Source organism: Vespula pensylvanica, chromosome 1 (assembly GCF_014466175.1).
Source record: "Vespula pensylvanica isolate Volc-1 chromosome 1, ASM1446617v1, whole genome shotgun sequence".
Lineage (NCBI taxonomy): Eukaryota > Metazoa > Arthropoda > Insecta > Hymenoptera > Vespidae > Vespula > Vespula pensylvanica.
The window spans coordinates 8771853-8799609 of NC_057685.1; the positions used below are offsets into that span (position 1 = coordinate 8771853).

A 27757-nucleotide genomic window follows, 5' to 3' on the forward strand; every position below is an offset into this window, starting at 1 on the left:
ATATTATTTTCCTTTTTATTATTATTGCTTTCTTTTTTTTTTTTTTTTTTTTTAATACTAAATTGCTTGGAAAAATATTAACGACGAGTAAAAGAACTTACATGTATATCAGACTTTAGAATGCAGAAACAAATAATTTCTCGACTTTTGATCGTCCTGATTCATCATGAAATACATTCCGATGACTATTATTTTACTTTGAATTACGTTAATCATCCATATATGTAATTCCATGACATGACGCAATGAGAAAATAAAAGAAAATGGAGTGCGAGTAAGTTCGTACAGTAATTTTCATAATACAAACAATTTGATCGAATTATTTAACTCTCGAAGGAATATCGTTCGACTTCAAAGAAAAACCTCGATCGATTATATGCTTATATAAGCTTATAAATTTAAAAAATGTTTCAAAATACTCAAATGATGACTCGAACTCATTAAATGATAATTCTAATATTCGTCGATGATTGAACTTCTTTTTCGATAAATATTTTAGCAGGTTAATTCAAATCGAAGAAGGAATTTAGAAATAGCAATTGCAAGAAATTTGAGCGTTTCGATATCGATCGATTTTGTTTCGTTCCTTTTTTTTTCTTTTTTTTTTTTTTTTAATTGGAATGATATCTACTCGAGACACTCTTCTCTATTTTCCATCGACTTCAACGAAGTATTTACGTCGATAAATAGAACGAGTACTTTTGTTAAGACGATATTTTCTTTTCTTTTCTTTTTTTTTTCTTTTTTATTTTCTCTGTTTTTTTTTTCTCATATTTTTTCTCTCTGATTTACTCGGTTTCCTTTCCGTTCACAAATATTACATTTTTCAAAAAGAAATACAATAGCGAACTGACGAAATAGTAGCAACCGTGTCGTATCGCATTTATCCCGATTTTGCGTTCGTGCATTTTATTTATCGACAATCCCCCTTCCCCTCTCATTCCTCTCTGTCTCCATCCCTCACCACCCTATCCCCCATTAATCTCGAAAAGCATTTTATCTCGACGAGCTCGACCGTAATCCAAATTTATTGACACATTTTATCCTATAAATTAATAACACTCTCGTACGTTCCCTGCATCACGTTTTTTCACGTTATAATTGTAAAACGTCTGCTTAAAATTTCAATTCGTATTATTTTCAATTGTTAGAATCTCATCTTTACGAAGTAAATTTTTCATTTAGAACGGTCAATTAATTCGCATGTAAGCTCTACGTTCTTTTATAATTCTGCTATATTAACGATGGAAAAGTATCTGTCGGAACTGAAAATTCTAAAACTTATGTAACTTCGTGAATATTCAGAGAATTTTCTCTTTAATGAAACGTTACTTTTTATTGCTCGTTTTTAGTTACTTTTTTTTTTTCATTTTTCTTTTTTTTCATTTTCCTTTTCTCTTTTTTTTTCAACCGATATCGAAAAACATTATAAACAAAAAACTGTCCATATTAATCCGCTTTATCGTAAAAAAAAAAAAAAAGAAAAACAGTAATAATAAAATGAAATAAAATATAAAATAAAATAAAAATAGAAAGAAAAAACAAATGCAACAATTTACAAACAAGAAAGTTTGAAAGTTATATAAAATTTAAAAATCATATATACATATATATAATTTTATTATTTATAAGTATATATATATATAAATATATATATATATTTATATATAGTTGCATAATTATAAATACTATATGGTATTCATATATAATTATAAATACTATATAGTATTCATATATATATATATATATATATATATATATATAAATACTATATAAATAGTGTTATATATAGTATTTTTCATAATAGTATTTATAGTTTATATATAAAACTAATGTTATATATATAATAAATAAATACATATATATATATAAATTTTATATATATATAAACTAGTAAGTACTTATTGCATGCATTAGAGAACAATAGAAGGGAAAAAGTAAAAAAAGAAAAGGAAAGAAAAGAAACTAGTCCTGTCTAAGGTCCCCCTCCACTAACCTTACCATCATCACAGTCCCTGTTTACTTCTTTTTCACAGTATACCAGTGCAGGTGAATGAAACCCGCGAGTCTCACGGTTTGCGTTCGCCTCTTTAGTCTGTCCATCGACCCTAACTAGCTATTTATATACACGAGATTCTCGCCTCTCCGCGAGGCTGTGCGCTCGCGCGTTCGCCACACGTTTCTACGTGCTCGAGATGCGTTTACGTGTAACGTCCGTGCACCAGATACAAACTTTGACTTCTCTAAGTTCATCTCTAATATGGAACTTAGCGTGTTCCGTGTGTTAGAACGCTCGGTCAAAGCTTAAGTCATCGTTTGCCTCCAATTATGAAAATTCATAAGTCGCAAAATATAGACGTCGTAAACTGTAAGCTCGCACGTGAATTAATATTTCGTGAAGTATTCATGAAATTTTTTTTCTCTTTTTCTCATTTTTTTTTTTTTAAGTTCAGTTTAAAGAAAATCAAAATTAGACGAGTAAATAAATAAATATTATATTATGCATATAATATATAATATTAATATATATAATTGAACGAATAAATATATATATATATATAATATTTAATTTTTAAATATTTAATTAGATAAAAGTTACAAGCTAAATTTTTTATTCGTATCGAAAAATTAATCTTTTCTACAAGTATAATTATATTTAGTATTAATACGATTGTAATATACGATTATAAGCAAATGATTATTAGAAATATTAGAATTATGACGAAACTCATTTTGACCTTATTGAATTTCCAAACATAAGAAAATTATTTACGTAATGTTAATATAAAAATTATGTATTGAATATTATAAAACTATATTAAATATTACAAAAATTATAAATAGTAGTATTAACATAAAACATATGTCTACAAAAGTTATACATCGAAAAGCAAAGAATCAGTTCGATATTATAAATGATTTCATCGAGTCAGTTCAGTATTTTAAGTTTCGTGGACGATCTCGATGCTTCTCTTTTACTCGTGAAAATTTTTGTAAGACCGAAGCAGAGCTTCTCTCTTTCTCTCTTTCTCTCTCTCTCTCTCACTCTCTTTTTCTCTTCACGTTTTGCTATACTCCCTTTCTCGTTCTAAATCTGTAGCAAAAAGGAGCATCCCATCGTGGAACGAGTAACGGTACCGTCACGGATTTGGAGCGAAGCTACCCCGGCAAACGTGAAATTACGCGTGCCGTTCTAATCGTTTTTGCTATCAAGAATACGAGTACTTCTACATGTAACGTGAAAATTACTCTACAATTTCTATTTCTTTTCTTTTCTTTTCTCTTTCTTTCTCTCTCTCTCTCTCTTTTTTTTTTTTTTCTTTCGAAATTACGACCGACCGATCAATCCACGGGACTGTCGCTCTCTTTAAAAAAAAAGAAAAAAAAAATTTGTCTCGAAATTAAAAAGAAAAAGTAAATATTCCTTTTGTTACTTATTTCGTGAATATAACAACGTGATGTTAAATGATAACTATTATAGTTCGGAACAATACTCTCTTTCCAAACGAAAATATGTTAACTCGAAAGATAAACGATAAAGATCCATGTAAACGTTCGTGTATCGAATTATGTTAGAGACTGGTCACTAAAATTTACTTTATCGTGGTAAATTTATGATTCCTTATGATAGTTATGTTATCCCTACGTTCTCTATCGAATTTTCAATTGGTTTTGAAACGAGTTAGATAGGATATCGTATAACCTTTTAACAATAAGAGTTATTACAAGGTTTAGTAATTTATTAATCGGATTATTTAATTATTAGTTAACAATTTAAAAATATTAACAAATAAATATACATCGTTTAGGAATAATATAATTATACACACATACAAATTGATATAATAATGAATATATTACATTACTATGTAATCAGATTATATATACATGATTATCGTTTTGAAAAGATACATTATTATTTAACAACGTTAAAATTGCATTGATTTTTAATAAATTCCTAAAGATTTATCGATAACTAATGCTATATATATATATATATAATAAATAAAATTAAAATATAATCATTATAATTTATAATATAATATATTATATTATATATATATATTAATTTATAAAATGAAATAAATAAAAATATATCGATATAATATATGATCGATGAAAATTTTTTTTTCGATATGATAAAATAAACAAAAACTTAATATAACTATAATAATTATACAATAAATTAAAGGATGAAAAAAACAATGGATAGTTTAATAGAGTTCGATTTAAATCTTTCGCTTTGCTCTCGTCGAATCACCTGCCAATCGCAGTGAGTGTCCTCGAACGAACAAAAGGTGAATTAATCGGACATCCGCCACGTTGAACCGTACGTCGTTGAATATACCCGTCGCATAATTATGAGGGCGCAGCTGCGAGAAGGCACGTACACCTTTTTCAAAACCGCTATATGCAGCCGTGCCTCTTCGTCCAGCCGATCGATCTTTCCTGCTAGAGCTACTACGAACTCTTTCCAAGCCATCGTTCTTGGCTTGGTATGCGTACTATCGAAGTCACAGGAAGTACCGTGATGGAATCGATCCTTCTCTGATAGTTCGATCGATCGATCGTACGAGCCGGAAGTTTTGCGGTTCGATCAAAAGATTCTCATCGAAGTGTTTCGTAGTTTCATTATAGGGAAAGAATAAAAAGAAAAATAAAAAAAAAATAAAATAAAAGAGAAGAAAGCAAAGAAGTTATATTCCATTTAGAAATACGAATAAAAAGCGACAAATTTATCGTGTATAATATCTTAATATGAAATCTAATTTGTTCATTGTCATAATGTTAACGGTGATTGTCGAGTAATTTTGATTTGAATATTTTTGTTTTAATATCTTTATTTTTATTTGCATTTTAATATTTTTATTTTATTATGATACTTTCAGATTTTAATAACAATGATTTGATCGATTTACCGTGCGATATTGATTAATTATTTATTAACGATTAATCGATCTTATTGTTGTTATAACAATGAATGAGTATTATTGTTATATTGACAGAAAATATGATGACACTTTTGAAATAATGAAAAAGACGTAATATGGACTATACATTTCTTTTTTTTTTTTTTCCCACGAGTTTTAATTTCAATCAATCATAAGCGATGACACTCATTTTTTAAATTTATTTTTCTATTTTTTTCCCACGCTAACGTCACGTTTTCAAGCTTGATTAGTTGTGTGTTGTTAATTAAATCACACGTCACGATCGACCTGTTATTCTCTTTGATCGTAAACGTAAGAGAAAAAACGAGGAAGAAGGTCATCGATCGGTCGATCGATGATGAGTCAGAAACTGGGAATTGTCCAAGGGATAATGCGATGCATGAAAATTCCGTTGTGAAAAGAAGCTCACGACTCGCAATGCGTACATAACATCGCGTACATACATCTATTTCGAACGGAACTATTTACATTATTGCTTCATTGTTGTCCCGTATCATTCTCCCTATTTGATGCATGTATCTCTCTCTCTCTCTCTCTCTCTCTCTCCCTCTCTTTCTATAAATACTTACAATTGCTGTAAACTTACAATTTCAATTGTAGCTACAGGAGCAACTAATTTAATGTTTTGTAGATAATTCACTGTGTTTAATTTAATTTCTTTTTGTTTTCTTTTATTTTTGCGTTAAACATTGCATATGTTAAATCTATAGGTATAATTGTACTGTGCCTTATTAATTAAATTAAAGTAACTATGCAGATCTATAATTTTTATTACTACTATATAATTAATTCTAGAAAAAGTAATTTAACTTTGAAATAATTTACTCTAGCAAAAGGTAATTTAATACCTTCGAAATAATAAACTCTTTTTAACCCAATTTTTAATAACTGTATGAATATTATAATTTTATTAAAATTTAACTATAATTCGCGTTATGATGAAATACAAAAGATTGAGCCTGGAAAATTAGCAAAGATTTTTAATAAAAATTATGGAACGACATTTGCATATATTATCGAATAATTCATGCAATATTTTTTCAAGTAAATTACGTTACACATTGTGATAGATATTATAATTACGAAGAAGTAACATTTAATTCATCAACTTTGTTTGGCGAATACGCCCAAGTATTTGTCGTGAAAAAATGGCAATTTTTTAATGTTGCAACGAGCGTACGTCGTCGTGCGAGAAGAAAAGAAATTAACTTTTGCCATTTGCATTAAAATTTTATTGAAAACTAAAGAATATTCGTAAATTTACAACATTTCAAAATATTTCGAAAACAACAACGAAATAAAATAAACAAAAAAAAAAAAGGGATAAGAATCCGCTACAACAGTCAACAATCATAGTAGGTTTTATTTTTCTTTTTTTTTATGATTTAATATCTAGTATAATAATTCCTTTAACATATTTTTAAATTAATTTAATAAAAAAAAAAACGTTTAAAAATTAATTTTATAAGGAAAGCAAATTCGATGAGGATAGAAATGATAGAATATAATATAGAGAAGTAAGTATACAATTGGAACAAAGACAGAAACTTAACTTCATAATGTTCTACTTTCATTCAGACAGACAGACAGATAGTCGGACAGATTGAAACACAGATATAATTATAACATATATATGACACGACACAGGCACAATAAGGATACGACATAGACACGACACGAAAATAATGCGGACACGAGATGGTAACGATACGAATACGACGAGGCAAGTTCTCTGTGGTGTCTTACTGATTTTTTGTTTTCCTTTTAATTTATCTTATTATTGTTTTAAAATATCTTAAAATGTCTTAAATGTACGAATAATTATTAATTTTCCCTAAAATTTTGAACTCAAATAGCAGAAGGGTAATTTCTTTCTTCGCGTGATGAGTATACTCGCAAAAAGATTGTTATGTTTTCACAAGTATACGTGCAATACAGTTGATAATATAAGTTTTGTCAAATTATCAATGAATATGATCAATGAAATTATTGATTTTTCAAAAAAGTTAACCATCATTTCGATAGAATTCAATTGAAGTTTGTAACAGCTGTGTATATCCGGTGTAATCTAATTAATTTTTGTTACAACATAAATGTTATTAATTTTTAAATATTTTAAATATCATTAGTTTTTGTTACACAACATAAATATGCATTTATTAAAATACATCTATACAGTTAATAGATTACGAATGTTAAAACTGTTTATTATTGAGACATTACGAATTTATGGAATTAATTCTGTTAAAGTAAATATAAATTATCTCTCTTCAAGAGTTTTAAATTCAATAAGAAAATAAGTTCAATTTACTTTTATATTTAATTATTCTTTCATATAAATTACTATATAAAAGAATATACATATATTTTATATAATTTATCTTTTATTGTATACAAATTATATAATGAAATTGAAAAAAAAAAAAAAAGAAACGATTGTTAATCAAAATCAGTATATTTATAAAAAAATATACTTCTTTTCTTTATTTTCTATTTATTTAAAGAAGAATATAATGCATATTTATCTATTTATCTAATAATTAAATGATTCACTCTGTATATAACATACATATAAGCACTATAGTTCGGTGAACTTGAAAGAAGCTTTTGTTGAGTCGTGAATCATTATGGTGCGTTGAATTTATCTTTTTCTTTGAACTCATACAAGAAAAGGAAAGAAAGAAAGAAGAAAAGAAAGAAAGAAAATAAGGAAAAAAAAACTTTCGATCGCGTTCGCTCGCTCACTTGCTATCGCTGAGGAATTACAGGATTCTCGAATGTTTCCTCAATGATAATAATTAACGTCCCGTTTCTGCCACATTCGAGATTAGAGTCAATCGCGTTGCGATAATGCTTGGTAGCTAGAATTGTGTCGTTTGTTCGCAATAAAGAGAAGCATTCTCAATTCGGTTGTTTGATAATTTCAATTTTTCATTTATATATTGAAATCTATTTATGTAAATACGTTTATAAGAAATGTATTTTGAAAAATTTCCAAGAGTTTAATAAAAATTAGGGAATACAATTTATTCGATAATTTATACTATAATTTTGTAATAATTAATTATTATACAAATAAATATAATTTTAAATAAGTATTATATATATATATATATATATATATATATATATAAAAGAACTTTTAGCATTTAACAATATTAAAACTGTATTCCTTGAAATTTGTTCAACGAGTTTATCGAATTAATCGATAAAATAATTATAAATTATTTACTCTGGACAATTCCAAATCGAATAAAAAACACAATTTAATTTAATTTGAACCAAATGTGATTTTACACGATATACATATATTATTATCTTAAAAGGACACTTTTAGTATATGAAAATGTTAAAACATAATGCGTTCATTAAAGCTACAAAATTATATTATTATCGAATTGGCCGATAAAATAAATATAAATTAATTTTCTTTTTAACGTATTTCAAATTGAATGTAAAAAAATAACTCAATTTAGCTTCGCCTTCTCTTTCTCTCTCATAATATACTATATTCTAAAATAAAATATAAGATTATTAAATTTTCTACTCAAACTGAGATACGCTGAATCGTGAATGTATCCAATCTTCCGCGATGTTTCTTTTTAATTTTATCTTATTTTTCTTTTCTCCCAGAGAGATAGTAATCCAATCTTTTATTATGGTTCGCTTTCATTCGTGAACTGCGTCTTAGCTCCGGTTCTAACGTTGCTCTCTCTCTCTCTCTCTCTCTGTCTCTCTCTCTCTCTCTCTCTCTTTCTCTGAAAATCTTTCAAAGACACCTGTTCTGACAGTTTCTTCTCGAAGTCCGAGAAACTCTAAGGTTCGAACGGGATTCTTTCTAAGAATCGATGTGTGTCATCGTTCTTCTTCGGTCAATTTTCTCGATTGTAAGATAAAACTTTTGTTTTATCGTCGTAAAAAGAAAAATGGGAGCAAATTTTTTCTTAGAAAAAAAAAGAAAAAAGAAACATCGAAATTACTCTATTTAAATGCAATAAAATATGATGTAGCAGCGAATTTCATTCACAGTTTCATTCATGTTTTTTTCTCTTTCTCTCTCTCTCTCTCTCTCTCTCTCTCTCTCTCTCTCTTACTTTTTTTATATATTAGGTATGATACAATTATCCTAGTATGAATTATACTATCTATTACAAATTAGTGCAAATTAGTACAATTTATGTTATAAATTTCACATTATATAATTTTTGTAAAGCCGAGAAAAAAGAAAAGAAAAAAGGAAATCGAATTATAGAGTATTAATTATTTAAAAAGTCTTAAATTACTTTCCGAGACACTTGTCTAATTACAATAAAAATTATCTCTCAGATGGAACCCAGAGAGTTCGTAAGAAAATCCCGAAGTATATCTACAAGTGAATAATATTAATCACGTCGGGCATAACCGTGACAAATAATCCCGATCGGTAGATTAAAATATCTCCGTGAGACACCTTCGAGCTGTGGCTCGTTCGCCAATTAGCAATTTAATATCGAACACGTACACCATCGTATATGTGCACCATGTTGCTGCATAGCTGACTGAGTTTTCTCAAGACTCGATATGCACGTTGCGTAAACTACTGCAACCGCGTGTCACGCAACCACCGACAGTGCTTCTCACTTGCTCAATTATCGAACTTGCTTATCTTAACTTTTGATATATTAAAAAAGAAAAAGAAAAAAAAAAGAAATAAAAATACATTATTTTATCGACCAGTCCGATAAATTCGTAGCGACTTTCAATGAACGCAATTTTAATATTTTTTTATCCTTTTTTTTATATACTATATACACCTATATATATATATATATATATATATATATATATATATACACACACACACATATAATTGTACGTATTTTAATGTGTGTGTGTGTGTGTGTCATACATAAATATATGTATACAAAATTAATTGAATAAAAATCAACGAAAATATAAAGAGTAAACAAGAGAAAAGAGAGAAAATCAAATAAAAAAAAAAAAACTGATGATAAATGAAAAATGAGAGAAAAAAAAAGAATTTCGATGCAATTTTCTTTATTTCGTCCTTTGTAGACATTTTAAACATTTGCTTGTTATAAAAACGAAATGATTTTCATGAGATGCTTGGACGGTGAAGAAATTGCATCGGAATAAGGAGAAAGAGATAGAGAGAAAGAGAACGAGAGAGAGAGAGAGAGAGAGAGAGAGAGAGAGAGAGAGAGAAGAAAGTCTGGTGAGAGGGAACAGATGCGATAATTGTGCGATAAATCGAGGGCGGCGGATAAAGCAGAAACGAGCGAAGAGTCGCTGTTCATTGTCGGTCGCAGACCGGATGGCGTGTGCACTTTCGCTGCACCGAGGGTTGCACTAGTCTTTACCACGATGTCTTATGCAAGTTCAAGGCCATTTTCTAAAGCGTTTAAGAAAATATGTGGAAAGAACAATTTTATAATATCAAATTCAATGTATACATTTTATTTATTTATTTATTTATTTTCATTTTATTTTTATTTTATTATTACTTACGTTTTTATTATAAAAATCATGACTAGAGCAAATGAATTATATTTTGTTTTAAAATAAATCGTCTTGATAGTGTCATATGTTAATGTAAAATATTTCAAAATAAAAATTAAAAAGATTCATTTCTTTAGGTATCGATAGATAATATATTAATATATTAATAATATTAATATGTCGGTAGGTAATCTAATCAACGTTAGAAACAAGGGATATTTTACAAAAGCGTGTTTTTTTCTACACGTAGAGTTAGAACGTTTTATCATCTTTCTTTTTGAGCGTATAACTATTTACATAAAATTACAAACGATGATATTCTTTATTTTTTTTTTCCGGTTATAAATTATAGGCAATTATAAGGCACTATTATCGCAGTCGTGTTATTTATTACAATTTCTTGTTAGTACCAAAGTTGCCTCTTTTGTTTCAAAGAGAAAACGTTTGTCGAGGGAAAAACGTTCTTGGAATAGTATTTCGGGATACAAAGGGTGAATTTGTAATTAGCGACGGGGAAACGGAACGTCTCGGCGTAAGTTTCTCGTTATGGAGAAACAGAGGAGAGTCGGGTTCTCGATTAGGTTTATCTCTTGTAAGTTAAATTATATAGGTAGCAGAAAAGAACAGTCATTAATCAAAATTAGTACATATATGAAGATATACAAGGTCGAGAATTTAAATGAGCAAACTTGAAGATATCTGATTGTACGTACAAAGAAAAAAGTAATAGTAATTGCTAATCTTTTTTAAATTAATAAAACAATTATTATAATTATCGGAGATACAATTATAGAAATAAAACTGGTAATATATAGATTTATATATTTATAAAAATAAAAGCAACAATATAGACTAATAATATAGAATAAATTTATAACGATCAAAATATTATATACTAAAATATTTTATAATTAATTATAACAATTAAAGAATCCTTTAAAATTAATAAAGTAGTCTGATCGAATAGTTTGTTTTGTTGTGTACACGAAAAAAGAATTTCAAACATTTCAACAAATCATATGTATTACGTTTGAATATTTTCATCTAAATATATATATATATATATATATATATATATATATATATACTATATATAAAACAAAGTTACTTTTATTACAGTTTATCATTTCCGGAACGAATATTAAAGCAGGAAATTCGATAAACGATAAAAACTAATGCGCCGGAAGAAGAGAGTCGGTAAATGTTTCCTCGTGGACTGATAGTAAGATAGAACATTGGTTTTACAGGGGGAGGAAGAGGGTAAAGGGAAAAAAGTATACCAAGATAGATCTTTCATCTTGCGATGGAAAAGCACCTCAGCCGGTAGAAAAGGAAAGGCAAATTCTGATACCACGATACCGCGGTAAAAATGTTTTGACTGCCGGAGCATGGAAGACTTCCTTCGATGCCTTGATGCACCACCGTCGGTGCATCAGCTATGCCATAGTACCGTAAAATCTCACGGCTTTCTAATCCCACGAAATACGTTCGTCTAAAATATTGAGTCGAACGAGCAAACAAAGTATTTTACTTTTACAAATTAATATTTAAATTATTTACGAAGTATTTATTACTTTTAAAAGTGCGCTTTGAGCGATGAAACGATGAAAAGATTGCAGAAGAAGAAAGAAACAAACAAACAAAGAAAGAAGTATAAAAATATTTCAAACTTTTTTTTTTTTTTTTTACTTCCTTGAAAATCTTGTTAATAGTAAATAATATTAAATAATATTAAATAATATTGAATAATATTAAAAATATTAATAGTAATAAAGCCCATCATGTGGCTATGTAATTTTAAAGTCGGACACATAAAAATTTGTATTTTTATTAATTTATATTATACGACGTCGTTTAAAATATATGTGTATATATATATATATAACGCTATTTAAAATGTGTATAATATTTAATATATATACGAGTTAATGAAACTTTAAGTTTAAATCTGTAAATTTGCTTTTTTACAGACGAAAAATATTTGCGTTATAGCGCAATTAAATTAAATTGCCAATTGAAATAATCAAAATTTCAGTAAAAATCTTTCTCTTTGGAAATCAAAATTTATATGTCCAAATTTATTTCTTTCATTTTACACGAATCGAATAGCCGCAAATGTGACATCAACGAAGATAATTCTCCACCGTTATGCGTTATTCCTTCCTTCGTTCGTGGCTTTGACATAATCCACGCTTGTAAATCTTTCTTTGTTTCGGAAAGGGTAAAAAAAGCTCCGCTGTTACTCGAAAGCTTCGTCATTAATTACGAAGGTTTTAATTACCGACGATGCTTTGCCGAGAGTTTCCGTATGATTGGCCGCAAAATGAGAATCAAAAGACAGTAAACATCGACCAGCCTTTATGTTAACTTTATCCGCTTAAAACGTTCTTTTCATTTTTGTTATGTAACATTTTTTCTGATAAAATATTTCATATAAAATATTACTCGTATTCAATATTAATAATATAAACACTTATATAATAATCGTAAAATGTATAATAATCTATCGAGTAAGGCGTCGTGAGAGAACGAAAACGAAAAGAATTTTCATTCTGAATTTATTTAATTTGAAAAAATATAACTTCGATAAACTTTGCTTTAAATCGTATCCATTGTTTAAAACTAATATTATATTTAATTATAAAAGAAATCAGACAAACAGAATCGCAATTCCTACAAACTTTCGAGGCGTACTCGATTAAATTCATTTAACTTCGATATCGAAGTTAACTGACTATCGATATCTTTTCAATAACAATCAAAGTTTTCTTTAATTTTATTAACCTTTCGGTAAATCTATCGTATATCATAAACTTACTTACTTACGATGACTTCCTAACTACCTTAGATAATTAACGTCTTGTCATAAAGCACATTTTCCGTTAGAGATAAAGTACTTCTCCACTTTTTAATCACCTCGAGACACCGTTAAAACGGATACTTTCTCATGGCCGTGGTATTTGTAAGAAGACAAGAAAAAATACGAAAAGGAAAGAAAAAAGAATGAAGAAAAACTATTGTTTTCCATTTCCCAGAACTACTAGAAAAAAGTTCACAGCATCCTCGTGAGAGACTCGAAGCCGAGCCAGGCTTCGCGGATCGATAAACTCGATATACTCGACCAACGCGACGAAGCGAGCAACCATAGATACGAGAAATTGAGATAGAAAGAAATAGAGAGGGAGAGAGATAGAGATAGAGAAAGAGACAGAGAAAGAGAAAGAGACAGAAATAGAAGATAAAACGCGATATCGGTGGGAGCTAAAAAAAAAAGCAAAGAAAAGAACGTGCGAAAGATAAAAAAAAAGAAAGTAGAAAGGAAATGAGATGAAATCGTGTCTTTTATGTGGCACGCTGGCCGTTCGCATCGAAACTAACTCCCCTTTCCGTTAGGGCTCATCTATCTTATGTAGGGTGAACCAGCAGAAGGGATAAGGGGAGAAAAGAGTGAGAGAGAGAGAGAGAGAGAGAGGAAGATAGAAAACGTTAGAGAAGGGTAACGATATGATCCAGACCACGGAAGAGAGTTCACCCTAAATTTCCTTTCGTTAGGGTCCTTTTCAAATTAAATATTATCTATTCGCATTTGTTTTCTTTTTTATTTTGTTATTTTTTTTTTTTTTTTATTTATCTTTCTTTCTTTTTTGTTATAGTTTAAAGGGTTTCGTTAAAGCTTAGATTTCGTGAAGAGTTTTGTGGAATGACTTTATAATTTGTGGAATTTTTTCTTGTTAATTATTTCAATCGTTTTCAAATTAAATATTATCCATTGCTTTATATTTCTGTTTTCTTTCTTTTTTTTTCTTCTTCTTCTTCTTCTCTTTGTTATATTTTAAAGGAAAAAGTTTTGAAGAATGGTCTTACAATTTGTAGAACTTCGATAATTATTTCAATCGTCGGGAATTAATAATTCCATGTTAATGAACGAATATTCGCGTTGATTTGTTACATAGTAATGAACATAGTTCGGAATTTTAATAATAGAGAAGTGATTCGAATGAAAACGTGGTTTATATATCAGCGATTTTTTAATTTTAGATCATGATTTTCATTGGAAATCTTAAAAGTTTGAACGAAACTGATTCTCTGATAACAAAAGATTTTAAAGAGAGAAAAAATTAATCGTACGTTTACAAATGTTTACAGACGTCTTGTAAAAGAGAATAAGATGTCGTAAAGAAAAGGAAATGTTAGTTCTTCTTTTTTTTTTTGTTTTATTTATTTATTTTTTTTCCAAGTATTATCGAGAATTTATCCTGTCGTACTACAGGATGCGCCAACGTCAAGATTACGTACGTGTTGGGAATTCTAAAGAGAGAGAGAGAGAGAAAGAGAAAGAGAGAGAGAGAGAGAGAGAGAGAGAGAGAGAGAGAGAGAGAGAGAGAGAGAGAGAAAGAAAGAGAGAGAAATCGTAAAAATCGAAACCTACGAATTTTCAGTTTCCTTCTTCTATCTTCCACGACGAATTTGCTGTAGTTCTAAGGAATTTCGAATTTCATTGAATTAATTTAGAACTAGCATCCTAGACTTCTTTCTTAGAAATTTCTATCAGGATTCTTTTCGAATCGTTCGGAGAAAAAGGAACAAAATACTACAATTATTTTTTTTAGAATTTCCTTTCGTCCAATTTCAATAGATGAGAAAAATGAAAGATGGTTATAACGCTGGGAGAATTTCCTTGAATCCGATGACAATAAAATTTAAATTCAATGATAACAATAGAATTTTACTATTGTCTCGCAGTGAATAAGTTAAAATTTAATAATTATCGTGATTTGTTTTGACGTTTCTATGTCGTACGTATATATAAAAAAAAAAAAAAACAAATTTTATACTTTCAACGCTTTATCCACGTTATATTTGAATGTTTAAATTATGAAAACAAAATAAACAAACAAAGATTTTTCATAAAATTTCTATTCTGTTATTATATTTACGAATTATATTACGAATTCTATTATTGTATTAAACGAATCATCGATTCTCAACTCGTAAAATTTTAAAGGACATAATTTTATAAAATACGATTTTATTTCTAGACGCACGATGACGCACGCGTAATCTATTTTAGTAATTTCTCTGAAAGTTACGTTAAATTAGTTTTCTCTAATCGTATAACTGCCATAGACAGAGAGGAGCGTCGAATAAATTTAATTGTCCGCGTGCCAAGAGTATACGACTTCTTAAAATTAAGTTTTCTCCAATGGCGTTCTCCCTTTAATCGGTATTTCCGCAAAACTAGCGTGTTACTTTGAGGATTTTAAAGTGTTCTCGTAAAACGATTTAACGAACGTTCCGATAAAATTTGTCAAACTTCCTACATAAATATCTATAACACGTGTCAATCTAAATTGTCCAACAAATCGTGCCAATTCGTCGTTTGTTAGTTTCTTTTTAAAATCATTTTTGTTTCTTTTTTCTTTTTCTTTTCTTCTTTCTACATTTTTCATTTCGTAACATTATAAATAATATTTGATTCGTATATTTCATATTTTTTATCCTCGTATCTGCTAATTCAAACATTGTTTTTTTAATTTTGCTTCGCCATTTCCGATAACGTAACTCGTTAATAATTCTTATCTTAATCTTTCGATAAATTTTCGTAATAATATAATCAAATATAATTATCATCATATTAAATATTTCTATCATTTATTTTATATATTTTTTTTTTCTATTTATTGTTATTTATGAAATCAAAGATTATTTCTTATTGACTTTATTATTTTCGATAATTTTCGATACTTTACTACCGGTCGATATAGTTTATATTTCTTTTTATATCGGAGATCTTACTACCCATAGTCTACACGCTGTGTATGTTACATCGCATGTAATCCATTATGATCGAGCGACGTGTGACGTTAACAGCTCTTTTCGACGTTGACTTTGGTGATCCCAATTTAACGATGACCGCAATGCCAACTTCTATGCCACTTAAAACGACTCCTCTCTCTCTCTCTCTCTCTCTTTCTCTCTCATTTATATCAGTTGATCAATTCATTACACATTTTTTACCTCATATATTTCATAAAATCATCATAAAAAATAATACAAAAATACTCCGATTCTTTTCCTTACATCAGTTTGTCCGAAATGTTTATAATCATCTAACGAGATTATAAAAATTTATTTTAGTATTAAATTTCTACAGTTTTATTTAAAAAAAAAAAAAACGAGAAAAGAAAATTTCGACCATCCTTCCTCGCTGAATATTTTCTCAGACATATGCATTAATATTGTAATTGATTTCAGTTCGTTGATTATAAGAATGATCGTATAAAATGAGTGATAATCCGTAAGATCAATTACTTATCTTTCATTTACATTTAAACAATTCGATAATTTTTCTTAGAAATCCATCCTCCGGATGTAAACACGAAAGAATTCGTGATTATCTAAAAAAAAAAAATGATAAATTTAATTAAAATTTAAGAAGATATAAATGATTAAGTTACTTCTTTAAATAATACTGTCAACCAATCAACGATTATTTTCGCGGATTTACACTCATTAATATTAATGAACTTATATTTTTACAGAGATTGATACCCTATTGTCCGAACGTACAATGCAAACGCAAATTCGTTCGATGTTAAGGGAGAACACGTATCACGCATACGCATAGGCAAACGACATACACGCACACGCACACGCACACGTATATGTACACAGATGAACTGACCCTTACCCTCCGATATTCGCGTTGCGCATCGGTAGCAGGGAATAGCTTAGTCGTACTTACAGGAAACATCGAGGGTTATATATGTACGTACTAGGACCGAATAGGGTTGCGTCCACCCTCCTGGCCAGCCGGCTTTCCGGGCTCGTTGCTTTGCGTTCAGGGTTGGTATGCACGCGTTCGCGAGACCAGATGCATCTCGAAAACTCGCAGATACGCCCTTCCAACTTATCGCTCGATAACTTGCACGGGGTTTCACGTTGAACATTCGAATGGATTAAATCAATGATAATCGGACATCTTTGAAAACGGCATATTAATACGATAGAAATTATGAATTATTTGAAGTTATTACGGAATTAAAAATTATATATCATTTAAATCAAATATCAATGAAGTCGATAATCGATCATTTTCCTATAATTCGTATGATTATATTCGAGGAGAGGAAAGTATATTCTAATCGTGAAATTGTAGTAATCCATTCTACAATTTTCGATTCGAAACGTTTAGGAAAAGTTTTTAAACGGTGAACCTGCGAAAAAGTGCAAGATGTTTACCCGCAGAATCTCGCGAAGTGACTCGCTTTATCTCGAAGGGTACGTGTTAAAGGATAGTTGAAAAGTTTTCGTCCGATAACATTCTGTCGATTTTCACCGAAACGAGTAAACTTACAATACGTTTTTAAGGCGATAGAAAAACTACGAAAGAGAGAGAGAGAGAGAGAGAGAGAGAGAGAGAGAGAGAGAGAGAGAGAGAGAGAGAAAATCAGTTCATCTTTTTTTTCCAATACTAAATTCCTCGATAAATCCATGAGTAATCACAAAGAATAAGTATTTCGATGAATGTACCTACGTAAATCTTATAATCGTTTTATCATCGAAAAAGCTCGATTGGAATTCGTGGAATTCTCCCCACGTTTGTTCGCTAATGCGAACTCTTCAAACTACATTTCCAGTTACCGTTCGATAAATCCTTTCCTTTTTAAAGTACATATGCTGCTAACAAAGATATGAGTCGTACGTTCACAACGTTAATATCTAAACTTCGAATATTTGTTGCAAAGAAAAAAAGAAAAAGACAAAATAAGATTAATAACTTTGTTGTTCGCAAAGAAATATCGAAATAGAAAAAATGATAAAATCGAGATTTACTTAAATGTAACGTTTTCGTCTGGGAAAAGAAGGTAACGTCTACGAAAATTCAGATTTTTCAAGATATTCAAGATACGTTTTAGGTTCGTTTTGGAAGGTACTCGTACCCACTTACAATCGGAACTCCGTCGATTGCATCGGAATTTCAAGAAGAAAAAGAGGGTTCGCTTTTTTTTTTCTTTTCTTTTTTCTTTTTTTCACTTTCGCAAGAATAACCGACTGACTTTCCTGGTTGAAACTCATCGTTTCCTCGTGTAAAAGAAGAAAGGGTCTGTACGAAGGGAAAGGTCGGCTTTCAACGAGCACATTACGATAAAACGTAAAAAGAAGGCTCAAGAAGGTTCGGGAGTCGCGTTTCGAGGACGCATTAAGGATCGATCGCGACTCGTTTGAAAGTGAATCGTTCGATTATCGTACAGAAATGTCAGATACTCGTTTATATCGCAAAAAAAAATTAAAAAGAAAAACAACAGAAAAAAAACATCTAGAGATAATTATCTTCAAACATTTTCTTTTCTTTTTCAACTTTTTTTTCTTTGTTTTTTTTTTCTTTCGTTTTTTTTTTTTAACTCGCAGAACGCCGTCACGAGAAAAGTTTTCGACTTGAAAAAAATTGAAAACTCTCATAGACTTTGCTTGGACGACCTTCCTGTGGACGCACGAACGAGCTCGAACTTTTCTCAACGCATCATTAATTCGAACAAAGTCAGAGTTAGAGCATATTGCCTGAAGCATGCAGCATCTCCCAGTGTAAAGTTGAAAATAAGCGATCGTAGGATAGTTCGTCAATAATACAAACTTTCAGCATGATTAAATTCTATTAGAGTTACCGAGAAGAGATAATTAATATAAAAGAGTGTCTCGAAAATTTGTTTCAACGTTTCTGAAAATCTTTTTCCTAATATCCAATATGAGATAACAATATGTTCGTATCGATGAAATGTTTGAAAACGTATTGTAGATACAAAAAATATTTTTTGCTTTAGTTTTTTTAATTTATTTATTTATATTTTTTTTTTTTATAATTTTCTCAATATTTTTTTTACAAAAATCATATGATAATAATAATAATAATTAATAACATAATAATAAATACAACAATTTGTTTTATTACTTTATTTCACTTTTGTCTTTTTTTTTTTTTTCTTTTTCTTTCTTTCAGTATTGATGAATCGACTCAAACTTGATTTAAATCAATTCTTCCTCGCATTTCCTCACATATATGTATGTATATATATATATAATATAATTCGAGTTAAAAACGTCGAGATGAATATCACAAAAAAATATCGAGATAAATTTTTCATAGAAAATAAATACGCCTCCTGCATATATTTCCAATGTCCAATCTATAATTTATATACAATTATAATAAAAGCCCAGGACGATCGTGGTAAAATTGTGAAACATAAAAATTCAGACGAGTGTCAATACTTTTTGTAACCACTGTAGCTCAACCCGAACACATACCTAAAAAAAATACATACACACATACACAGACGCAAAATCTCACGAAGCTTGCTCGGTCGGCCGTTAGCTTCGGCCTCGCTCGTACGTTTTAGGAGGGGCGGTGGCGTCGGTGGTGCCGAGTCCGATGCTCGCGATGGTGATGGTGATGGTGGTGATGGTGGTGTAGTGGTGATAGCAACGAACGTCGAGTAGGAAGGACGCGTGCTGTTGCTGTTAGTGTTAGTAAGACTGGTGGTGGTGGAGGTGGTGGTGGTGGTGGTGGTGGTAATGGTAGAGATGGTAGTGGTGGTGGTAGTGATGGTGGTGGAAGGGACGCCGAGCGTCGCGGCGCAGGCTGCCGCACCCAGCAAAGCGCCTGCTCCCCTTCGGCCGGTAAAACGTATACCTACTCGCGTATAGTCTTCTATATAGTACGTTGACCGAAGAGAGAGAGAGAGAGAGAAAGAGAGAGGAAGAGGGAAAGAGAGAGAGAGATATAGAAAACGCGCGTCCTTGTCGCGAACGTCGACACACTGCATCGCGACAGAACGCGTCGGTCCAGCGAGACGAAGACGAGAACTTTGAAGGAAGGAAAGAAGCAAAGAGAGAGAGAGAGAGAGAGAGAGAGAGAGGGAGAAAGAGGGATAGAAAGACATTTGGCTGTTGCTAAGCGCGAGCTTTATTACTTCCGGTATCTACGATATTTTCAATTTCGATAACGAGACGCGATCTGGCCTTCGCCCATGTCCAAGGTCACGAAAAAGAAAGGCTACGAAAATGTTAAATAATCGGACTAGTATTTAACAATCTTATTGTATCATCATTCGACTCGTGATGTTTGGTTACGGTGTATCCGATGTGTGTTTACGGTGAGATAGGATTATTTTCGTGAATTCAGGTGTAGTCAAGAGAATATTCGATCGATCGTTGATGGTACGTACATTGTGATAGTTCGTTCGTGTGAAGAAAGTGTTTGTTAGGAGTTTCCTGGGTTGCAGGATATTCCGATGATCGGGATGAAAGATTATCGGGTGTAGTTGAAATAGGGAATAGCAAAATACACGATGGCGGGAGAAATTTTATGTTCCTGCCGTGTCAAGGTTGCACGACCTTGGTTTCTGTCAGTGACACGCCATGCCGGAAATCGCGTTTACTGAATTTCGCGCGGGCTCTTTCGAGGTATCCCGGCGACTATATAACTAATAACGTTTATTTTCATAGGTATATATACTATATATATATATCGTAGAATTTCCTATTCGATTTAGTGATACATTCACATCACGAGTGAAAAGTTTCGATGATCTCCCGAATTTTTTTGAACTAAAAGTTTCAAAGTACGAGCTAATAGCTTTGCACCAATTTCGAACTCGACTACTTGAAAGTTCGATACGGTTTCTCTTGTCCACGAGTAAACATCGATCTTTTCTAAGACCTAGCCAAGCCAAAAGAGAGAGAGAGAGAGAGAAAGAGAGAGAGAGAGAGAGAGAGAGAGAGAGAGAGAGAGAGAGAGAGAGAAAGATCTCGTAGTCCTCTTGAAACTAGCAACGTGAATTCGTCGTGAAAGTTCAAGTGCGGGGCTGATCATCGTGCCAAAGATCTTTTTCCGTCCGTCCATACGTCTCGAGTCGATCAAACGTTCCTTGCCGATCAAAATATCTGCGCAATGTATCGCGAAAGAAGTAAAAATCATCCTTTCAAAAAAAAAAAAAAAGAAAAGAAAAAAGAAGCAAACAAAAAACAAAATCAATTTCGCAAACGATACGTCCTTATAGAAAATTACAAAAAAAAAAAATTAATTAATTAAACGAACGTGACTAATATGATATATAATTTTATGAATAAAAATGTCCTGTATAACAAGGAATTTGATTACATAGTAGAGACGAGTTAACAGTATAGTTGCGTGACTGTTTAATAGACCAAACTATAGGGTTCACGCGTATCCGGTAATGCACGATCGATATTCACCTTTCCCAAGTTAGTAGGGACCCGCGTTTCGCACGAAGGAATCCAGGAGACAAGGGGTTGATTGCCCTGTGTCGCGGGGGGTAAGACTGCGGTGGTCGCTGCTCTCTGTCTATCTCTCTCTCTCTCTCTCTCTCTCTTTCTCTCTCTCTCTCTCTCTCTCCCTCTCTCCCTATCTCTCTCTGTCTCTCTCTCTCTCTTTGCGGAGACTGCAGGCGGCTTTAGGCGGTGCCCACGTCGCCATCGTCGTCGTAGCGTCGTTTCGAGATAGGATAGCTTTGCCCATGCATATATGCATTTGCACGCAAGCTTCTTATCAGGCCTTCTTCTTCTTCTTCTTCTTCTTCTTATTCTTCTTCTTATTCGAGTACCGGAACGTACGATTCATAGCGGATTTAACGGTAGCCACTCGAGTAAAACCGAGCTACTTCAAAATTCGTCTTCTCTTCGTCTTTATCGGCCCGTGTTTTATCGATATTTACGATAAAACGTAATATCGACTCTCATTTTTTCTTTTACGGTTGCGTTTAGTTTAGATCGATTATTATTAGATATTTAATTACTCGACGTCGGATTTATTTTTTGTAAAAAAATTTACGAAAGATGTGTATATATATATATATATATATATATATATATATTATTGTATTAGAAAATAATAGCAAAAGTTGTATCATTATAATTTTTAATAGGCATAAAAATTATAATTTTACGATTACGCGCATTTAAGGGTCAACCGACATATCGTTAATCTTTATTAGAAGAAACGTTTCAATAAGAGAAGACTGCGAATGTGAAAGACTGATTTTAAAAAAGTGATCGTTCCATCCATGACCGTCTAAAAATTTCTAGTAATAATCTAGAATCGTTTACACTTTGCCGTCTAAATCGTTGAAGAGAGACAAATAATCACGATTTGGAAATACGATCCTAACAAAATCATTTAGATCGTACAAAATCATTCGAATAACACGAAAATTTCTTTGATCTGTGTGCCTGTATTTCAAATAACCGTCCTATCGATTGATAAGAATTTGTTTGAAAGACAAAAAGATAAGTGATATAAAAGGATCAAAAGACTGAATAAGAAAAAAGGAATTGTCGAAAGAATCGTTCGTAAAGAAAAAAAGAAAAAAAAAATTCTTTGATATAATTATTCGTGATAACAGTGCTGTGCTACTACTACTACTACTACTACTGAAGACACGGTGATAAGTGGTGGGTGATGATAAGTGACCCACCGTTTCGAATGAAGTGGTTTTAGGATGATGGTGGAGCGTGTCGAGGATCACCTCTTCATGTATCGACGCCCCGTCTACCGGGTCTTCCAGTACCTCGAAACCACCGAGTGAGTATTCGCGACATAATCAAATTTTCTAATCTCTAATCTCTTGATAAAATTCTCAGAGAGTAAGGTGTAGTAGTAACGTATAGTAATAACGTGTTTTATATTTTCATTCCACGTATCTGACCATATTTTTTATCGAATCGGTATATATTTATCTATTATTACGGTTATTAAATATGTATATTATTATAATATATTATAATATTATATTATATATTAAGTAGAAATATTATATATATTATATAATAGTATATTATATATTATGTATAATATATATAATATTTATATTATTATATATTATTATATTTAATAATTTTATTCTTGACGATCAAAATTTTTGATCTCTAATCTTTCCATGAAATTTTAAGACACAATGACGTGTTCTATCTTTTATTTTTTATTTTGTACGATCTCTTTTATTTAATATACATAATGTATTAAGAAATATATATTATTATATTTAAGGGTTTGCATACGTTTTTGGCGTCGAAAAATTTACGTAGTTTGGGCAAATTTTTTTCAGGAAAGGAATAAAATGAATTGAAAAACTAACGAGTCCACATAGTTCCTTGATGTTTTATTTAAGATTTATGAAAAAATTCTTTCTGTCTAATATATGGGTTCTATAATCTGCAGGAAAACTCAGACAGAATCCTAAATTTCTGTATGGAAACACAATATTATTAAAAATCCAGCATTATCTTGTAAAATAATGTCGTAGTTAAGAATCATCCAATAAATTTCCAAGTTTATATATATACATATCTTTATTATATATCTTTATTATAATTAGCTTAAAGTCGAACAAAAAGCAGCAAAGTAATTAATCAGAAAAACAAAATGAAACGTGAAAGAAATTAATTATAAATAAAATAAATGAATTTATATGTATCGCAAAAGATTTAAATTTTTAATCGAAAATTATCTTAGTATCTCAAACGTGATTTTTATTATGTAAAATTGACGCTTTTATTAAAAATGGTTTAAAAATTCTCTTATTTTTTTACAATTCAAAAACTTCGATCAATTGTCCTTAGCAACAACATTATTTTACAATACAATACAGGAATTTTAATAGCTTTGTATCTCTGCAGTTAGGATGCTGCCCATGAAGCCCGGATTTAAACCCCTGATAATTGTATTCGCGATATGTATACGACACGATCGAATTATCTCTAATCTCTGTGAGAAATTTCCAGAGACTAACGTTGTATTACCTTTCATTCCTTTTATCTTATAATTTTTCTTACTGAATGAAGATTAAAAAATATGAAGATCAAAAATATATTATTATATTTTATATTTGCGCGTTACATGAAATTTTCTAATCTCCAGTCTTTTTTATAAAAGTTTCAGAGACAACTGTGTCTTATCGTTTACTCTTCGTATATTACAATTTTTCTTATCGACTAAATTTAGAAACATATATCATTATGATTATTATATCTAATAACTGCATTCGTCAGAACCAAATTTTCCTCTAACTTTTTCAGGAAGTTTTCCAGGAACTAGCATTTGTTTTATCTTTCATTCTTCGTATCGCATCATTTTTCTTATCGTGACTATATATAAATATATAGATATATATATATATATATACACATTTATAAATATATATTATTATATCCAACTGTATTTTAGACAAAACATAGATAGTTAACAATAATAATTTATCATTTCTTTACACTTTGATTAACATAGAAAATGATTAATGATATAACTATTAAAAAGGAGTAACATTTTTCTATTAAAATAATAAAACGTGATTAATGAAATAAACAATTGTCTTAACTCCTCTATATTATTAATAATAATATTAATATTTATTTATATAACTTTTATCAAAGAAAGTTTAAAACTAGTTTAGAATTATCAAGACGAGTATATCTTTTAAGAAATTTATCTAATTGGTACTACGTAGTTGCTTGTTAAAGTTAGCTCTTGACAAAAAAGATTTTCCTCGTCGTCGCCGACATCGCGTCGAAGAGGCGTCGTAAAGACGCATGTACGAGAACACGTTTGAAAAGTTCTCTACGATGGGGTCGAGGTGTAACCTCTTCTTAGGTACGTCGAGCATCCAGCTGTTAGAATCTTCAGAGAGCCACGGGAACAGGCGTTTAAACAAAGGGGTTGCCTCGTTTGAATACCAGCCAGTGGCAATTTGCGCGCATAAAGCCTCGGGAGGTTCCTTGCGATTCGTGAATGGAAGAACGAGAAGCGAACGAGAAGAGAATAAGAGAGTGAGTGAGTGAGTGAGTGAGTGAGTGAAAGAAAGAGAGAGAGAGAGAGAGGAGAAGCTCGATGCAGAAAGTGCTCGTTTTCGTCCTTGTTACGTCGATGCCTGGGTAACCATGGCAAAATTGCCATCATCGACCACGAACTCTCTCCGGTAACCGTTGTTAATTGGAACCATTAACTATCCTTCGAACTCGACTCGCAGCATCGGAATCGCGATCGGCTCGTTAGATTTCCCATCTCCTGATTTCTACTAATACGTTTATGAAAGAGACCGAAAGAGATATATATATATATATATATATATATATATATATATATAAATAGAAAGAGAGAAGAACTTTATTATAATTAGATTAAGATTGGACAAAAATGGCGAAGTAATATCAGAAAGAGAAAATGTAACGGAAAGGAAATTAATTATAAATGAAATAAATTAATTTATATCTATCAAAAGATTTGAATTTTTAATTGAAAAATTATCTTAGCTTCTTAGTTCAAACGTCATTTTTATTGTGAAAAAAGATTGGAGGAAAGGTATGGTAATTGGACGATGTTGAAAACGAAATTTTCTATCTCTTCTTTTAATACTCGTATATTACTCATATTTTCTATTATCTTCTTGATGTATTTCAAGATAATCATTTTCCTCGATAAATTTTTAAGGGAATATTTCCACGGAGCAAGAAAGAGCTAGGAATTTTCGTTTATCCTTTCTAATTATAAATTCAAGTTTTAAGTACGTTCTGCCTTTTAAAAGCGTAGAAGACGTTAATCGTATCTTTTAATTACGTTCCAATCGTCAAACATCAATTTGCGTATCTTATATTTGTTGATGATAGATCGATCGTTTAAAAATACAAATCATTAAAATCATTAAAATCTTTCTTTGCAGAATTGTAACATAATACAATTTTTAAGTAAATTCTAATAACGTTTTTATAAATACATAATGTTCTTACAAATATGTTGCTTAGTTTTTCAACAAATTATAATAGCGTTCTTTTTTTTCCTATTACTTTCTTTTTAACATAAAAAGATACGGAAAAAAAAAACGAAACAAAAAACAAGAATAAAAGATACATGTTTACTAAAGGGTTAACGCAGATGATAAATTAAAAGGAACGTATGATCTCGCAATATGTAGAAACATCTAATTTAATCGGGGACTCGTTAAAGTTACAATTAAACTTTCCCTGGACGATCTAGACAGGTGGTATCTTATGTAAATACATACGCGATGAGAAATCGCTCGATACGACTAACTAATTAAAGCCATTACCGTGCGCTTCCATCTTATAGAGATCTAACTTGGAATCGTAGACGCAATCGATTTAAACCTTCTTACGTAAATAGAATCCTAAGGTAAAGAGGTGAACGCGAAGAACGAAGAGTTAGAGTCTTTAAAGTTAGTTATGTTCCTCTATGCTATGGTATAAAACGCAGACCTACGTATCTCCTTTTTTCGTGTCGAGTATATGCCCTCGACTAAAAGATATTTTCATGTCTTCGATAGCACTTTAATATTTCCAGCTAATCGCTCGCCATTAACTCGGCGCAAGTTGTTATTTTATCATTGGCTAAATTCGTATTTCTATATTTCATTAATAATATTTCTTCTCTTTCTTTTCATTATTTATTTTTATATTTTCTTTCTATAATTTCTTTTTCTATATGTTTATATATATGTAGGGATATATATTATATATTAAGGAATCTTTTATATATATCAAGGGATTTTTTATATATATATATATTTTTTTTTTCCTTCTATTTTCTTTTCCTCAACGTTCGTGCGATTTTAACATACATAGATAAGTATGAATGTATAAAAAGTTTTAAAAACATTGTGATCATTTCCAAGATCACTCGTGCGTTAATAGATCTTATGACGAAGCCCGAAGAGAAGCTCGCATAGTGACGGCTCTTATTACGTGATTCTCTCTTTAAACTGGGTTAGTTTTCGTGATGGTCGACGTTCGTCCTCGTTTGTACAGACTGACTCAGTGCGATGACTCATACGCGTTGGTCGATGACCTTTAACGTCCATCTCGAAAAATCATATCGATCGTATTCCGAACGTTTGTCAAAAAAAGAATTCATAAAGATGAATATTATCTATATAGAAAATGATTCATTAATATTATTGTATATAAAAAATGATTACCAAAAATCATGTCAATCGCGTTACACGTGTCTCTTAATAATAATACAACAAAAAAATGATTCATTAACGAATTTTTTAAAAATTATCCATCGATATAATCGAATCTAATAAATGATCATGAAATTAATAACGAAGGGATGTTTTTGTTATAACTTTCGATACGAAAGAAAATCTTAGTTCGAATGATGACGAACGATTTACTTTCTTTTTTATACACATATATATATATATATATATATATATATATATATATATATATATATATATTTATGTACGAAACTCCAACTGGGAAATGAGAAAAGT

General features: G+C 30.4%; 1 protein-coding gene across 6 annotated transcripts in view; it reads left to right on the forward strand.

The window, feature by feature from the left end:
- The window catches only part of LOC122630135 (focal adhesion kinase 1), an 82803-nt gene that overhangs the window by 30306 nt on the left and 24740 nt on the right, over positions 1–27757 (forward strand). For 3 of the 6 annotated variants that reach the window (XM_043814333.1, XM_043814341.1, XM_043814357.1), the window contains exon 2: positions 22435–23052. The exons of 2 other annotated variants lie outside the window; for them this stretch is intronic. In XM_043814333.1, coding sequence (XP_043670268.1) covers positions 22970–23052 — 83 coding nt within the window. In that variant the 5' untranslated portion in view covers positions 22435–22969. Of the gene's footprint in view, positions 1–22370; positions 23053–27757 lie in introns of those variants that run through there. One more of the 6 variants, XM_043814349.1, reaches the window with a different exon arrangement.